General features: G+C 38.8%; 1 protein-coding gene across 1 annotated transcript in view; it reads right to left on the bottom strand.

Annotated features, from left to right (window-relative positions):
* Positions 1 to 18,314, bottom strand: part of GRID1 (glutamate ionotropic receptor delta type subunit 1) — a 484,454-nt gene that overhangs the window by 20,290 nt on the left and 445,850 nt on the right. The window contains exon 13 of the mRNA XM_066324528.1: positions 6,325 to 6,520. Coding sequence (XP_066180625.1) covers positions 6,325 to 6,520 — 196 coding nt within the window. The remainder of the gene's footprint in view (positions 1 to 6,324; positions 6,521 to 18,314) is intronic.

The raw sequence follows: 18,314 nt of genomic DNA, 5'->3' as shown, positions 1-18,314 counted from the left end.
ACACTGGATTCCTCAGCTGAGCAAATAAGAACATTTACTTCACCACAGTTTGACAAAAACCATACCTCTGTGAAGTCCCTTACAGTTGCTTACACATGACAATAAATCAAACAGGTGAGGTATCTTCCACGAGGCAGAATTCAGGGAAACAAAGATTAAAATTACGTTGCCTAGACTTTCTGCAAGGTACTCCCTGCAATCCACCTCTTTTCCCTGTTTCCCTTTCATCTGCACCACAGCAATCAAAGATACACAAATTCATTTGCTTCTGGGTTGAAACAGAGTAGAAATGTTATATCCTTCCTCTTTGGTAAGATGTGAAGGAGTCTGTAGATGGAACCCTTGGAAAATATCATCGTTATTACTCAGCTACACCATGTTCCATGGTAAATAGTAATACATAGGATTTTGCTACCTGTGATAGGAAGCTGTCAGCATTAAAAAGTGTCCTTGGGGGTCAAACCCAGCAGCACTTGTTACTGTATAGAGAATTTATTCAAAATCCATGATACTAGAGACCAAAAGTCCTGCCTGATGGATATACAGAAATTGGACACCCCAGAAAGATTTGGCCTAAGTCACAATGGTAAAATGTGGTTTACATTTCTCTGGATATTTTTATGTTGGTTGGTTGAATTTTTGTCTTGTTTGTTTTGGGTTTTTGGTTGTGTTTTTCTGGTGTTTTTGTGGGTTTTTTGTGGGCTTTTTTGTTTGTTTGTTTGTTTTGTGTTGTTGTTTGATTTGGGTTTTCTTTTGTTTTGGTTTGTGGTTTTGGGGTGGGGTTTTTTGGGTTTTGGGGTTCTTTTGGTGGTTGGTTCAGTTTAAAGAGCTGCATTTATCTTCTGTTCTTTCAGAATTGGTCAGTAAATGATCTTTTCAAATTTACAACTTAGAAAAGAACTCTGACAATACAATACATTCATTATCTATCTCTTAGTAACACTTGGGGAACACAGTGTTCCTCAAATATTTGACTTCTATTACAACGGACTGGCTAAAGAAAAAATCCACATTATTGATTCTACTTTTCAATCCTCAGTTTTTTGTATGTCATCTTATATACAAGAGCTCTGTACACTGACTTTCAGTGCTGGACAGCAGATCTTTTGTTAAGGTCTACCTCTCTTGTGTTTGTAGTGCTGCTATCCTAAATCACATCCTGCAACCATACATGGTCAATAAACCAAGTTCTGCCAGATCTCTTCACATCTATTTTGCATATTTTTAATGACATAAGTCAGTCTATCCAATGCCATCACATCTGCAGAGCATTATTTCTCTGACAGCCTGATCATTTTAGCACAATCAGGAATGTGACTTTTAAACTCTTGGTTGTGCACATCTCAGCTCCCAGAAATCCTGGGTGCAAGGCTGTGCCCCCTTCCTCTCTGATTGCCAAAACCCGAATCTCCAAAGATCCCTTTTTCCTAGGGAAGACTTATTTCATTCCAAACTTCTTCCACTTGTGAATTTTTCTTCCCTGAAGAGTGGAGGCCTCATACCATTAGTGTGTTTGTTGTGTGGAAAGTTTTCTTACAACATAATGTTTAGCTGCTGTTTAAATTCAGCATCTCTCACTTCCCTTTTAATATCTGTTGTGACAGCTAAGCAGTATCATTTGTTCAATTTAAGGAAAAGCTGTCAAACTTTGAAAAACATATGTACAAGATACATAAGTGCACATATACATATATGTGTGTTTGAAGTAGGCTGACTTTTTATACACCTTCCCTAGGCAAGCAGTAAAAGCCAAATAAAATCAAGTTGACCTTTATTCTCAATGAAAAATCAACCTCAAATTTTAAATGTAGCTTAAACTTTTTTTTTTTTTTAATTTTAAATTTAATGAAAGACTCTGTGTGTGCACACGTACTTGCCCCTTAACTTCCAGGCCATGAATGTAGCAAGACTGGCAAAAGTTCTGTGGCAAATCCCAGCTGAGAATAGGTGAGATAGCTTGAATTAAAAATTGACTGAAATAAAGACAGAATAAGGAGCTCAAATTTATACTTCAGTCTGCAATTGTACTTCATATTTTGCCCCTTTCCTATGTCATTACTGTGACTCTCAGCACACAGGCATGCTGCACAACAAAACAAAAATCAGTTGGTTAAACTTTCGAAAACTTCTTTATCAGAAAGTCAGCCAAAGCAGCACTCATTTTTTCCACCCAGGTAGAACAACTACTTTGGCTTATACCAAGGACATCAGATTTATCTCTGGTTTAAGAGATTTAAGATAAAAGAACCCCCTAGGCAAAACTTATATTAAAAATATATTTCTTCTTCACAATCCTAAAAAAATTAAAAGGCCAAAGAAGATTGTTTCCTAGACAAGACAAAGACCACAAAGAAAATAATACTCCAGGAAAGCAGTAAACAACCCCATAATGTCACTCTTCAGCATGGATGGAGATAGAGGAATATTGTTCAAAGTGTCCTGGCTTACTAATGGTTAAACAATGTTGCTTCAAAGAAAGCATGATAAGAAATAGTAACATGAAGAAAAGATTGATTCCAGATTAATCACTGATTTATCTGTGATTTATCTGGAAATTATGAAGAAGCTATCATACTTAAGACAGAAGTGCCAGAATAGTGCAAAATTCATCATTAACTTGCTGCCAGAACAGAGTGTCAGTGCGGCTGATCCCATTATATGGATGGTACAACATCAAAACATCAAAAAGTGACCTTTACATTGGCATTAGCAGAGTAGCTCAAAAAACACGGTTGGATAACATTTATTAACTATACAAAAGTGCTTTAAGAGAAGCAACACAGTTCTAATAAAAAGTAAAGCATGCTATTTAATCCTGTTGAAATGTTTCAAACATTAAAATAATTAAGGAACCACTACAGGATGCAATTGATTCAGGTTTAAGGAAGCATTTGCTTTTGCTTCAAAGGCTGATGGGTCAAGAAATGGAGAAATTTATGAAGCTCTATGAGAGCAATCACAATCCACAGTATAAAATTCATTGTAGACAAAGTAGTTTTTAAAAAAAATTCCTATTAAATTAACTTTTGAATTACTTCTACTCTCAAAATTAGAACGAAGAAAGAAGATCACTCTGATTTAATGCTCAGTGATCATTAAGGAAGCAAAAAAAGAGAAGGAATAAATCCTTACTGTGCCGTTGCCTAAATCAATGATGCATTCTCACTTTGTGCTCTACTTGGTTTTGATCGCTTTTGCTCAAAAGCGATGCACAGGAAGAAAAGAAACAATTCAGAGAAATTTTGGCACCAAATTGATTGGACAGCAATCTCAACCAAAGCAGGGCATTATAAAATGCAATAATGAGTTTAATTCTCCTATCTGTATACATAGCAGATACAGGATCACACAGGGATCCATATTACTTCATTCTTTCAAAGCAAAAATGGGTGCTCCCAAAGGAAATAAAAACCACAGGTCATTACCTGTGTTGGTGCCAATCAATAATTACCCTGACTGCCAGTGGATGTAAAGCAAACACTTCACTGAGATCCTGGCTGAGAAACTTCCCTGTGACAGCATTAGTCAATCCTCATCTGTGACAGCTCAAAGTGACAAAACAACGTTTTGTATGGGCTGGTGCTTTGTGTGGTTTCTGCTCCTGTGCTGTGCAGAGGCACTGCTGAATAGGAGGAGGTTTTCCATCTTCAATGACCACTTTCACCTGTCTTGGGAATACAGCAAAGGCAACCTTCCCCCCCAACCCTCAGCTCTTAAGAGTCCTCCTGTCACTCATGTGACACCAAAGTGCATTCCTGCCTTTCCCATGGCTCTCCCAGTGCTGCAGGAGCTGTGCCCTGCCCATGGGAGATGGTCACTGTGGCTGCAGGGACACTGCTGACTCTGAAGAGACATCTCTGCCATGGCAACCAAACACCACGAAAGCTCGCATGACTTTCTTCCACTGCCATCTGAAGACAAAGGGAGTAGGAAAAACTCCATGAAATGGAGAAAGATAAATGGAACAGGGACAAACACCTGAAATACCTGTGGCATAAATAACCAGCACTCTGTTTTGCACTGAAGTGGCACTGCTTTGTTTGTAACTGCAGCTGAACTGTGATACTGTCTAAAGAAAATGGAAAGGAGAAGGAGGGAAGAAAGAATAGTGGTGATTTTTTTCTTTTTTTTTTTTTTTTGCATTGTGTCAGGCAAGTCCTCATTCAGAAAAATGTTTTATGAATTTTTTTATGCTAGAGAGATTTAGAGCTCCCGTCTCCTACGAAGCACATTTGTAAGGCACATTTACATCTCTTTGATGCTGCAGTACGTGTTTATGGATGGAAACTCTCATTTCCTTGGCTGACATCAATTCTCATTTAGAAAGAAAACGCAGGATTTCTAGCCATAATACTTGACATAGAAAACTTGTCTGTTTATTCAGACAGTTCAATGAGCTGGGAAGAGTGACACTTAAACTATAAACACAATAGTTTAGTTGACAATGTTATTAAATATTAATGCCAATTTATATAGGTGTCTAATCAAATAGTGGCCTCGGTCACCTTTGGGGACTGAAGTAAAATTTAGCTGTTGTTGACAATAATTGAATGAGCTGATCTAGTTATATAAAAATCACCCTACAACACTGAAAGCAAACTTAGTACAAAAAGTTATTATCACATAGATAGGATGGAGCTGCCAGCTCCATACAGACAATATAATTGGTATTCTCAACTGCCTGCCAATCTACAGTTACATTTCTGGCTTAGCAAATGTAGCTATCATCAATGGCAGCATGCACTAGGGCTTACAGAATAAGAGTATTTACAATTTCATGGATAAAGAGCATCCACTGCCATAAGAATGTTAGAAAAAAGAAAACTAAAATACCATATATTTTTCTAAGGTAAACTGTTTTATTATTGGCTTCAATGCTAGGGTTCATAGAAAAGTATTTAATGTCTCTACTTCTCCTTTTAGTGCTACCAAAACATCTCAAAAGAGGCCTCATTTTCATACAGTAGCAGATTAAGGAAAAAAAAAACCAAAACAACAACCACTGTAGACTTTGCTATTGCCAGAGCTCTGCCTTGTCCTCAAGGAACTGAGGATTTTGGAGCTGAGGGCAGAGGGCTTTGGGGAAGCTCATCTGAGGGATAGGCACTGTGAACCCAAACTTTTGACTGAATACTCGTATGCTAAGACATGAGAGTGTCTGCATAAAGCTTTTGTCCACAACTCGAGCAAAGAGTTGGGAATCTCTTGCTAAAAGAATTTGAATTGGTAAATGGGACGGCTTGTGTTATTGTGTTCACCCTCTTCATGGCACTGAAAACACAGTAGATTTTGGATACTGTCCCTCTGACTGTTCAGAAAAGGTTTCAAAAATTCAAAACAGAAAAAGGAAATGGAAGCCAAAACCATTTTGTTATGTCTCACGCACAAAAGCGCAAAGAACTAGTAATTCAGTGTTCCACCGACAAGAGTATCTCTGATCAAACATTCACTATGGTAATAAAAGCTGTTAACTTGTTTTAGGGAAAAAAATCAATTGACAGATGAAGAGGACACTTTTCACTAAAGGAGCTGCACATCAAGGCTTTCAGCATGGCTGCAGCCCTTCTGTGTAAAGTACTCCTGGACACGTGTTTGATGTAAGGTACTGCCTGGATTTGTTGAGATTCAGGATGAGGAGCAGAGGGGAGAGGCAGGCTATGGGAGAGAGAGGGGGCAGCTCTAATGGCCAATGCTCTTTATCACAGACTCAGAACGAAGATGCAGCTGCATCTTTGCACATCTTCACAGTGTCAGCATACATCAGACCTTGAATCCCACAATAATTCTCTGTTCCACAAAACCCCGTGTAGCTTTATCTGAGAGAAGTAACGTTTTGGTAAAACACAGTGTTGTGAATGCATTTTTAAAAGTCTGGAATAAACAAAGAAAAATCTTGCATTAAATTTCTGTTTTAAGAGAAATGAGTATGTTTTCTGTGGATTCCTTAATTCTCACTAATGTTTCCAATCCTGAAGCCAAAAAAAGAAAACAAACTCAAATGAGCAAAGGACAGGAGTCAGTATTGAACAATGCAAAGAATTACATCCAAAAAGGCATTATCAAAGCTCCCACGAAATAGAAACTTTATGACCAGATCCAAAGGACTTAGATACTGAAGACTTGGGCAGAGCTAAAGTACTTAAATTCAGAACAATGACACCAAAATATGATTTTTATCTGCCATCAAGGTACTAAAAGGAACTTTATATAAGAATTTATGGGGGGTTAAAACTACTGTATTTTCTTTCATGTGACTTTACATTAATTCCATAGAAACAACATTAATACAGAAATTAAATGAAAACCCCTATGATCCGGTCTTACCTTCCTGATGCCTTCAGAAGGGTTTGATACACAATTATCTGCCCCGTTATTCTTACTGATGGTCCTCCACAGTTCAGCAAAGGTGTTGTCCTGCTCCAAAGGGTTGGTCCCTTTTGCTTTAAAGTATTCATACACCGCTGAGTCCCTGACTGTACCATAAGATATATCCATTTGTTTGGAGAGATCCTGAAACGTTCTGAAATTCAAGCAATATTGAGAAATTAGTATTATGCAGTACATTAGCAAGATTTCATTAATGAAATGGTTTCTTTCTATATCTGTCATTCATTAGAAATCACTTACCCTCACCAAGTAACATTTCCATATTTCATTCCTCATCATAAAGGAAAGCCAGACAGTTATTTAATTGTACTGAGATCATATGATTTTAACTACTCCCAAGCTCTGTCTCACCCCAGTGAAGATTTCTTTTTTACTTTTGACAGATAACATCCATGTTAAATATGTTACCAAGATTGCACGAGAATATAATGTCATGAAGACTTACCTGAACACAGGAAAAATTCATATTATAAATATAAACTTCCAGCCTCATCAACTTCACCACAAATACCTCGCAAAATTCAGTGGAATTAGTTTGCCGTTATACCAATGCTCCATCTGACTCCAAATCAATATGACTGTTTTAAACAAACAAATAAAATCTTGCTTCCAATTTCCACTAAGTCTCTCTCACTTTCTCTTTTCACAGCCTCTGGTAAAACAGGCATTTTTCATTCACACAGAGGCCTAACTTTCATTTACTCATCATATACCACTCTGGAAGTGTAAATGGGTCTCACCCTGAGTGGCTGTGAATGCACAATTTATTTTCAAATTGTACAGAATGTAATTCACTCCTGTTTTACAGTCTTTTCTGCACTGAAAGGTGTAAATCACTGCCTGCATCAATGAAAACCAGCCCAAGCTTCAAAACATTGAAGGTGGCATCAGTGCCATCAGAAGCATCATCCTGGCTCTTTTCCCTCTCTCAGAGGTTCATTCCCTTCTTCCTTTCCCCTCAAGTATCACCTCTGTGCAGTGCCACCATTTTTCCATCTCAGCACACAAATATGCAACACACATCCGACCTCTGACAACACACACGGCAGCAGGGACCAAACTGAATCTCGGAAATGATGGTTTATTTCCCGTCAAATGCTTTATAAATGTGTGACTTCACATTTTATCAACATGCTTCCAATATAACCAACTAACACAGCTTGACATCAGATAAACTAAGGCAACCCTCCCCGCCTTGCCCCATTTCTTTTCCCCCAAAAACAACCTTTCAGAAACAAACCCTTCCTGATCAATAGATCTTGAAAGGCTCACCCTTGCCACCTCCCCCAAACCTCCAGCTCCTGGAGCCACAAAAGCTTTGGCTTGCAGCTTGTGCAGATTTCTTCACCATGCTCCTGAGGAGCCTTCCCTTGGCCCTTGAGCCAAAGCTGTTCCCCACAGCTGAAGACTTGTCACAGACAATATTTTTCTGCCACCCTCTTCCCTGTTTCACTGGGGAGATGCCACTGCTGACACCTCACATGCCTGGAAGATTCCCTGCTATGCTATTTCCAGCAAAGCAATCTGGGCATGTACACAATGCCACATAGAAATACATAGAAAAAGACATAGAAAGCTCTTCCCTCTTCTCCCTCACATCACCCTCAGGCCCCCCAAGTTGAGCTGAAAAAGGTGCCCTTCTCTGGGAGCCCTGTCCCCAGGCTGCAGCTCCCAGGGCTGCCTCTCAGCACACCCCCTGCCCCAAACTCTCCACAAGCTGCTTCAAACAGTTTAAGTGGTTTAAGTTCTTAAACTGTGTTAAGGACTTTTTATCATTTTAAGCTGTTAAGCAGCTTTAAGTAAGACTGTGTGAACAGCTTCTCTCCATATACATTGCACACTTGTGGATTTGGGAGAACTCGAGGAGCTCCACCAAACCCCAAACTCCTGTTACTGTCCTAGCTCTGTATATGGCAATTGATAAAGTACAAAACAAACATCCTGGAGGTTGTTGGAAACTCAAGAAGCTAATGAAAAATGGGAGAATTTGTTCAGATTTTATTTCTTTCTTTAATGATCCTGAAAGATCTATTCTGCTCCCCTAAATGCTTTTTTGTACATTCTACGGAGCCGTTTTTCCTCCAGTCTTAATCTACATGATTACATGCTGCATTTAGTTCTGTCTTTATTTTTAAAGTGAGTTTCATCATATCCCAGGGAATTGCTTAAACCCCAGGAGCAGATAATCTGCCTGTTAAAATACACATTTCTGCCTATAGGGCAAAGAAAGGTCTTTCACCCACAGGAGGGTCTTCTGTGGAAACCCTCTCCCACCAGGTTTAGTGCAGAGATTTTGGTGTGTGTAGGAAAGCATGTCTGGTAGAAGCACAGTAGCAAAAATATGTTTAACTAATACACTTTAACACGGGTTTCAGCTGGTAACAACTTTACAAATGCCTACTTGCTGATACTGCTATTCTGTTTGAAAGTTTCAACATGAGGGTTTGGATAGTTAAAAAAAATTAAACTTGCAATTTTAGTATTATCAGTATTTCCTGTTTTCCTTTATTGCCATGGAAGCTTTTACTGAGAAATGTGCATTTTGTTTTAGTTAAATTGCACTTTATTGGCAATCAGTATATTTATTTTAGCTGAATTAGATTTTATTGACAATCAGTACCGCACAAAAGCACAGTACATGTTGCTTTACGAGCAGCACAGTTTGTTCAATTCTCTAAGCATCACAGGGCAAAGAGAGCCAATCTGGGGTTTAAATCAAGTGCTTGCAATAAACAGACAAGCATACAGGTGGCAGGGAGGGAAGCATAGCATTGGCCTGGGTGTGGGAGTAAGGTAAGGCCTTTAGCTGGCAGCATTTTCTTGGAACAGAAAATGTGGAGTACTGCGTGTCCTAAGGATTTCTAGCAGTGAATTGTTTGATGTTTTGGACCACTTAGCCAAAAGCCCATCCCACAGATTATCCTGACTGAGAGTGGTCTCAGCCACAGGTCTCACTCTGTATAAAAAAAGCTCTCTGCTGTATTTCTGAATGGAGGCACTGAAAATGGAGGCGATGCTCAGCACCTCCACAGGTAGAGAAGTGGCCAAAAGATTTGGGCACATACATAAATGATACTGGATGGAGATGAATTGTCTCCTATTTTTTACAGGGTGAAGTAAAATAATCACAAGGGTAAGTTTTTAATAGCTTCAAATTTGCCTTTGCCAGACGATATCACTCACTGCTACATTCCAGATACTGGCTGTATCTCACATTCTCTAAAGGTGGCTGCTGTTGTTGTTCTTCAGCTTTATTTGTGCAACCAGCTGTTAGCTGGACCCATCTCCTTTAGCCACTCAAATTCTTTCCTCACTTTCCTATGTCAAAAATTTCATGCATTTAATATACAAAATTACTGGCGACAAAACCGTGCACCATAACAAGATGCCCCATTAACCCTACCACCTCAGTACTGGATCTCACAAGCCATTAAAGGCTCCTTGTAAGTGTGATTAAAGATAAAGCCAGTAAAGCAGAAAAAGCCAATGCCCCTCACAGTTACAGGAGCACAGCTTCAATTTGTAGATAAATACATCCACGGTGTGATTGCTATAATTGACAAGTCCATGTAAACCAATTGATTTAAGTAAATGTATCTGCAGTCAATCTAAAGAAAAATGTCTTTTAAAACTGTATGACCAGCCAAAACATTTAATGCCCAATATTTAATGCCTGCTAGAGGAACTCAACAACTCATATGTATTCCCAGTGGAACTGCAATTACTCCATGCAGAATCAACTGAAGAACTGGGCTCTCTGTTTGTTTTTTTGGGGTGGTTTTTTTTTTGGGTGTGGAGTTTTGCTTTTTTTTTATTTTTTGGTTAGAGACTTATTGACACAAAACAAATGCTGCAGAAGACATGGAGAGGCAATAGTGGCATTAACATTTATAATTAGACCACTAAAAGTAATTGCCAGAATAAAAATACTGATTAATACTGCACTTTTTGCAGATGCGCTCTTACTTGTAAAAACCTTGTGTAGCTGTAAATACACAGACTAAAAATATCCTGCCAGCATGGGTTTATTTTACTCTGTTGCTGCTATGTGCCCAAGACTTCTGGATGAATAATAAGTGATAGACTAAACTAGACACCAGGTGCTTTGAGGTAACTGCTGATCAATTAACTCAGCTGGAGGCACCTGGATCATCAGATGCGATCAAAGCCTTTTTCAAAAGAAAAACATGTTCCCATCATTAAAAAAAAAAAAAAAGTGGATTTTTGTTTTGGTAATGACCCTGAGATTTTTTGCTCAATGCAGTATTCTAGCTGATGGTTGCCATCAAGATAAAGTGTCCCAGAGATTGAGAGTTTTGAAGCTGCTCTGTTTAAATGAAGTCTTAAAAATGCACGCATCAAATTTGTAGTACAAGTCCTAATTTTCTATCTTTAAATTCCTTGAGGCTAAATTATTTTCTTTTAAATTTTTTTTCTCCAAAAATTCAGAATTCATTACATCTCCAGGATTAAATATATAAGTGCACTTCCTAATACGAACTGTTTTCTCCACACAGTTATGTGAGAGGCAAAAATGTGTTTTATGCACTGGGAAAATGGCAAAGCCAGTAAACTTCAAAGTAAAAGCAGAAGTATCTGAACTGATTTGACAAGCTTGTAAGCCTAAGAAACACCTATGAGCTAAAACCTAGAACATAAAATTCTATCTGAATAGAGATTTATTGGATAAAGTTATACCCAGTGGAAAAGCAACGAGTTCAAAGAGAATTCTGCCTACTGTGAACTGTAGGAAAGTGCAGAATTTTGAGACCTAAAATTGCTGAGAACTCCTCCCTCCAGGGGAGAACTTTCCATGACAACGAGGACAAATAAGAAAATGGTGTTAATTGCTGCTGACCACATCAATCCACCCACTGAGAGATGAACTTGGAAGCCAAGCCAGCATTGCCAGATCAGATTCTCATTTGTAGATGCCCCTCAAGGGAAAAAGAGTCTGTAAAGCTGAACCAAGGGTGGAGTGGTACTGCAGGGGTACAGATGATGTCTGCATGAGCACATCTTACCATTCAGAACCTCAGCCCTCATCTGAGTCCTGATTAATTTTTTTTATCCATTTATGAATCAGCAAGGCAAAGGATTTGAGCCTCAGTCCATTGTTCACAAATGAAAAATCTTTGGAACTCCAGTTTAAAGTAAAATCTATGAGTGGGCAGGGTAAAGCTTGTCTTCAGGCATCTGAAACTGAGTTCAAACTTTCATGAAAAGACATTCTCTAGAGCTGGTCTACCCAAGGTGAATACATTTAACTGGTTGAAGAGCCGGAAAAAATTAAAAATTCCCTCTGTTATGGATATAAAGTACCACTAGGGGATGATAGGCTCATTGACTCAGAGACTTGCATGAAGAGCTTCACTGTGTTGCTAAATACAAGTTAAAAAAGCATAAGCCCACTTAAAAATGGAAGAGAATAGCAGTTAGTGTCTCTGAACATTAGTGCAACTGATATTTCATCAAGAAAGGGAGATATATTGGCTGAACAATGAGGTAACATTGCAATTGATCTATCCTTTGCACCTACAAGTCCAAAAAATAAATATACATGAAAAAAAGAAACTATTATGATGTATCTTGGTAGATTTTCAATGTTTGTTCCAGGTACACAAAGGAATGTTATCAGTGTGTGTTAAACTGGACATACAAAACTAAAAGATGGGCTACTTTGAAGATTATTCTTAGTGGGGCCAATAAAACTGTTCAAGGTATTCTGAGACTGGCAGTACCCTTATTACAGAGAAATAAAATGAAAACAAGTTTATCTCCACTTCTTATAACCTTAGACTTCAGAAGAACTGGTCCATGATTTTAATTTGGGCATCTTAGATTTTCTTTGAACTTACAAATAATTTAACTGAGCTCTTAAATCAATCCCTAAATTGTCAGCTTCTCTAAAGTGACATGATCAAATTCTGCATTGTTCCATTTCACTGTAAGTCGCTTTAAATGCTCTTAATTCTGTCTCAGTGCAGTGACGTGAGCAGCAACAGGTTTCTCCATCAAATACTCTAAGCAAAATTTTAATTTTAGCAACAAAGGTATTCCAGTAGAGATCAGCAGCAGCACTTCCATGCTTAGGATACACATTTCTGGGTCAAGTTCTTCACCAGCAAATATATACTGCTGTATAATTCATATAAAATTCATTTTATCTGCTCTCCATGAAAAATACTATCCCCTTTAAAAGCCTTAGCAGAAAAGGCCATGGGAGTTTCTGCAAGGGGAGCCGTAAGTATTGACAGACTAAACTACTCTGAATCAGTGGTGTTGCAGCCCTTCACACCAGGACTGCACCTTTCCAAACCACAGCAGGAGACAAACAGTGCAGACAGCCAGGGCTGTGTGTGCTCCTGTCCTCAGCAGTGGGGCAGCAACAGCTGCTACACAGGATTTCAAAGAAGCAGGGACTTTGCTCCAGTGGCAAAACCAATCAATTGACATGTGTCACAGAGCACGTTGCCATGTCAACCACCTACTCTTCCTATAGCTAAAACAAATACTGATTGAACTCCTCAGCAGGTAATGGCACTGCAGCAGCTTTTTTCATCATTATAATGGTCACTGCTGCCAGTGTGGTGGCATCTCTGAGACTCTGATTGGATTGGGACTCGCTGCCCTAAATTAGGTGCAACCAAAAGTAGAATGTAACATTCAGTTCTAGGGAGAAGCTTTATTTCTGTCCCAGGAGGAAGGGGTTTGCTGCACATCCTGCATGCCGTGTGTGATGGCAACAGTTCTGTCACCCACCCAGTGCAGCATCCGGACCCTCTCTCTTCTCCTGCCCCAAAGGAACTCCTTTTGTAGGCTACCCAGCAGACTCAATAGACAGAGCAGTACTGCTGAGATCACTGAAACTAGTTATACACAAAAGCACACACTCAAGGTTCCCAGAACTGGAGACAAAAACACGAACAGTAAGAAAAATGAAAAACAAAATAGCCAAATAATACATACACAAAGCACTAGCAGCACTAAACTGCTACAGGCTCCAAACTGATTTAATTTCTTTCCAACAACTTCCAGTAGCCTCTGTTCCTACATGCAAAGGGAAAGACAAGCAAACAAAACTGTTTTCTTAACTCTTGATACAGCACTGGCTCCCCTGCAGACTGAGTGTTTCTCTGCTCCTGAGCAACTGCATGATTAGGTTTTAAAAGAAGAGAACAGAATGTAAACCCACTGAAATGCAAAGACAGTCAAGCCACTAATAAATGATGCACTGTCATGTTTATGATTTTAGTAGTAATTAATTACTAGCTACACACATTTATTGACAAAACGTTTGGAGGCTTTCTGTATTTTTTAAGAGTCGGAGACGCATCAGAAATACTGTTACTGTTCTATTACCAACATCTGAATTTCCACTCTTCATTGATCTCAGAACAACCTGCAGCACTTTTGCTGAAGTCAAAGTGTGGAGGATGTGGGACAAAACCCCACACACATAGGCTGTGTCCTATTGCTCAAAGAAGTTCTTAGTACCTTCCAGCAGTTTATTTAGGAAATATGCCTGTTTCCAAAAAAGGACTTAATATTATTTCTGGCTACGAGACTCAAATTTGGATCCCAAAATCAAACTGGATTCTCATCATCATCAGTAAAACAGGTTCTTGTGTAAACAACATTAAACCTCTGGGTAATTCCTATCCATTGCTATTTCTAAATTATGCCCTCAGGACCACCTCAGCAACTCCAATCATCTGCAGTGATCTGTATGAGTGTGACTTGACTTGTCACTGGATCCTAAAAGTTCATTTTGCCTAGAGCTGACACTGACTCTGCTTCAGCACTGCACATAAAGAAATCTGATAACCAGCTAGAAATAAGCTAAACATCTCCTGATTGTCAATCCAGTGTTTCTAACTATACTTCCAACCCTTCTCCTCTCCAAACCTCCTCCAGGCAACAAAAGCATAAGTCACTTAGACTGCTGATTATTTTTAAATTTACTTATTTTTAATTTATTTTTTCTTTCTGGATGTCCCATGTTTTCTGAATTTCCACCACACTGTAAAGAAACTGTGATGATCCTTACAGTAAAAGTTACATTTGTTTTGCTTGGAATGTTTTCAAAACCAGAAAAATAGCATAATAAACTATTCCATTAATACTGATAACAATGGAAACTAGTTTCTGAGTATTTGCATCTCAGTGCTGGATCCACTGAGGCCCCAGAGATAGTGATCCCTGGATGAAGTTTCTCTCATGGCTGAGCATTTACGATTGCATACGGATTCATCTGATGTCTAAATAAGGGAGTGAAGTCAGAGAACAGTCTTTTCTTTATATTTACAAGAGCTGTTTACAGAACTCCTCACCATCCCATTTTTCCATATTTTTAAAAACTTAATAACCTTGAGATATTACTCAGTTTGTCCACCATGTCTGCAATTTAACCATGGAAACTATCAGACTGACTCAGAGCATCTAACACATTAGAGTCTCTTTTAAGATGCAGGCCCAGTTTTTTCAAAGTCTGGAGCTTTAATTGCTCAGATCCACATTTAAACTGCTACATGACTGGGCAGATTTTCAGAACAGATCGAGGAAAGATTTGGCCCAACAGCACATCTGTACAGCATTGGCAGATTCAGCTAAAAGTCTGGGAAGGGATTCAGAGCAGCTATGAGCAGTTGCTGTTCACCCTGAAAAACCAGAGTAACAGTCTGGCTAAAAAAATCTGGGTAATCCTGGATCCTTTATCCCTACTCCATATTCCATTCAACAGTGAGAAGGAAACTGAAATGAAAAGGTGAAAACCTCCCAAGAGCATGTTTGGAGGAAAAAATACTCCTGTTTGGACTTCCTTTGAGTATTTTCTTGCTTTACTTTTTTGGCAAACCACTTTGCGATTGTGGCCTTTCTCTGAGTAGCTCAAAGGGTTAACATGTTAATTAAAGCAAGGTATTCTACTCCTTAAATTATTAATTAAAATAAAAACTGCAGCTGGTGTTTAACAGCACCTCGGTCCCAACAGCAGGTTTTAGTCACTTCACCTAAATCAAACATATCATAAAGTTGGCATGAAAATCATATTGTCTGAATCAAATACATCTGGCGACTGACACATGCTTTTACCTATAATGAAAATAACAAACTACCTATTATATATGCAGATGCACTTGAAATTGTTTGCCACGCTGATGCCTTCTACAGCTCACATTCAGAAGCTAAAAAATCCTAATGAAGATTAATGATTAAGATCGAGAGGGAAGAAATTGCTTTCTTCCTTTTCCACTGCTGTTCTGAGTGCTGATAACGCTACCGTTCCGTGTCGTGCTCGGATGACAAAGAGAAGCTTTTTAATTAAATAGAGTGGGCAACAGATAAGCTTGGCTTCTTGGTGCCGCCTTATAAAGCCTTTACTCGGGGTTAGTGGTGTTTTATACAATGACTGTTAGGATATCATTTAAGTCCATGAAATCCCAGTGTGGAGTAAGGTCCTACACAACTCTTTATTAAGTTTGGATTTATCAGGAGTCTTGTGTGTCAGCAGGAAGGGCTGGATGAAGTTAGATCTGTCAAAGCTATGATGTGATGCTGGAAAACAGTTTCACACCCTTCCCTTACCACAGGGAGAAGAAAAGAAAACAGAGGGGCTCTGAAGAGGCATCTTGATTGCTAGAGCATGTGCTGCACACTCCTGGGAAATCAAAATATAGGGCTCTTCATTAATACTGAAAGCACATATAACATTCATCAGTTATTATTGATGCCTAAAGTGCATGCATTACAGATGCACATTCTCAAGTCTGGAGGCCCACATGGCTGTTTCTCAGAGGACCCAGACTGAGCACACAGTGCATGGTGCACTTCCCATCTCGACCTGACCGACAGGAAGGTAACCGGGAAGAGAGACATCACCCTCTGTTCTCCCTTTCTCCTCACCCGGAACACAAGTCTCTCTCAATACTGAAGCTCATACTAAAAAGCACCAAAAAAGTACATCAGAAAAAAATGGCTGCTCACTATATTGAGATTAATTAGTTTATTGGGCAGCCTAATTATATACCTTGAAATATGAGCTTGGAAATTGCATTATTGCCGTGTGTAAGAAACACAGTATTTAACATCCACCCCATTCTGACTGATGGTTTTCTATTCTTTTCTAGATAGACATGACTATTCATAAATCAATTAAATTAAATCAGTGGCACATTCTCTCAGGCTGGTTTTAATGGTTTAGAAGGCAAACAACTTCAATGCCTGTGATTACATTGCTTGTAATGCAACAAACTTTGTCAGCTGTATCAAAACAGCTTTTCTGAGGCAATGCTGTTCTCTCCCTCATCTCCAGATGAGTCTGGAAACACTCCTGTGCTAGGTTATATTATAAAGGGGGCACACGTGCAGAAGAGAACGTTGCTCAGCAAGGCAGATGAACCCAGGAAATGGAAAGAACACATGCAACCCTCCTCTTAGCAACACAGCTAAGATTCCAGAAAAGTTTTCTTTCTCTCCAGAAAATATTTTGCAATGCAAGAACCAAGAGGAAAGCACTCATGGTAATAAACAGTAGTATCTTAGTTCCCAAGGAAAATAAGTTCCTTTCTCCCATACACATCCATAACCTGCATGGATTAATAAGTTTTCCTGGGCTTCTTTTTGGTTTGGTTTGCAGATTTGTTTGTTTTGGGTTTGTTTTTACAGTATCAGGAATAGTTTCTAAATCTCTTTATAAAGATACTCAATTTTTAAAGCTTTTCTTTAATTGGCAAGTTTACACATTTCCACTTCATGGCAAGAGAGCTGATAAATATTTTAGAATGTATTGGAACAACTTTTTTTTCAGCAGATGAAATATCTTCCTATATATCAGTCAAGGTGTTAAGAGTGTCTGGTGTGAGGATGAATTCTCTTCTATCAAGGAAACATTTATGAGGGGAGTGGCTATTTTAGGTCTGGTAGATTTAAATGGAAATGTCAAAGAGAAAAGTCCCCAGATTATAAATGTTTACAAGATGTTGGAGTTTAATATCCTGAGGCAGAAGAAAAAGCCAAACAAGATTAACAACATAAAAATAATACATTTCAAAAGACCAGACTCAACAAACATCAAGAACTAGAGAAGAAAGTCTCTTGGGGTGTTGCTTTAAAGGATAAAGAAGGGCTGGCAATTCCTGAAAGATACCATATCAAAGACACAGATGCAAACTATCTTAACATGAGGAACCATTAAAAGAAGTTATAAGAAGCTGCAAGAGCTTCTGCAAGTGCTCTTTCAGGACCTAGAAAACCAAAACTATTCTCTTTAAATTTTCAAGAGTAGTGCAGCCATTGGACTAGCTTACCATATATGCTACAAATGCACGGGAACTGTGCAAATGCACGAGGTAAAAAGAAGCAAGTATAAATCTTCCTCACAACACCATCAAACTAAGTTTGCATGATTTGTCACTGCAGAAAGCGATTTGTGTCATCCCTTGACTGAAATCCCAGTGTCCAGAGCAGAAGATGGAAAATTACCTTTGCTGTTAGGTGGGTGAGAAAATCTAATGCTGAACAACCATGGCACAAAAATGACAGAATCTTGGTGAGGAATTGTGCAAGGTGAGAAGACAAGTTTTTTTTACATGAACAAATGAAGCAGTTCCCAAAGTATTTCAAGAGATTAGCAGAGTTGGAAGCCTATGTATGCCCTGTCTGAAGTGACAATAATTAAAAAAAAAGGTACAACTTCTCCTTATAAGTGAGAACAGCGACTTCCAATTTCATCTCATGGTTTTGCAGGAGTGAACTTAGTGTCATTAAGCGTTTACTAACTATTGGCAGTTTTGTGAATACAATTTATTTGTTCTGCCTCTAGGAATGCTCTCAGAGAGACCTCCTGGTAGTTGGGAAACCTATGCAGTAAAATTCACTATATTATCCTGCAACAGAACCTGCATGACTTTTATAGTAGGGCCCACTGT

Source organism: Sylvia atricapilla, chromosome 8, assembly GCF_009819655.1.
Source record: "Sylvia atricapilla isolate bSylAtr1 chromosome 8, bSylAtr1.pri, whole genome shotgun sequence".
Taxonomy (NCBI): Eukaryota; Metazoa; Chordata; class Aves; order Passeriformes; family Sylviidae; genus Sylvia; species Sylvia atricapilla.
This window is presented reverse-complemented; position numbering and strand designations above follow the sequence as displayed.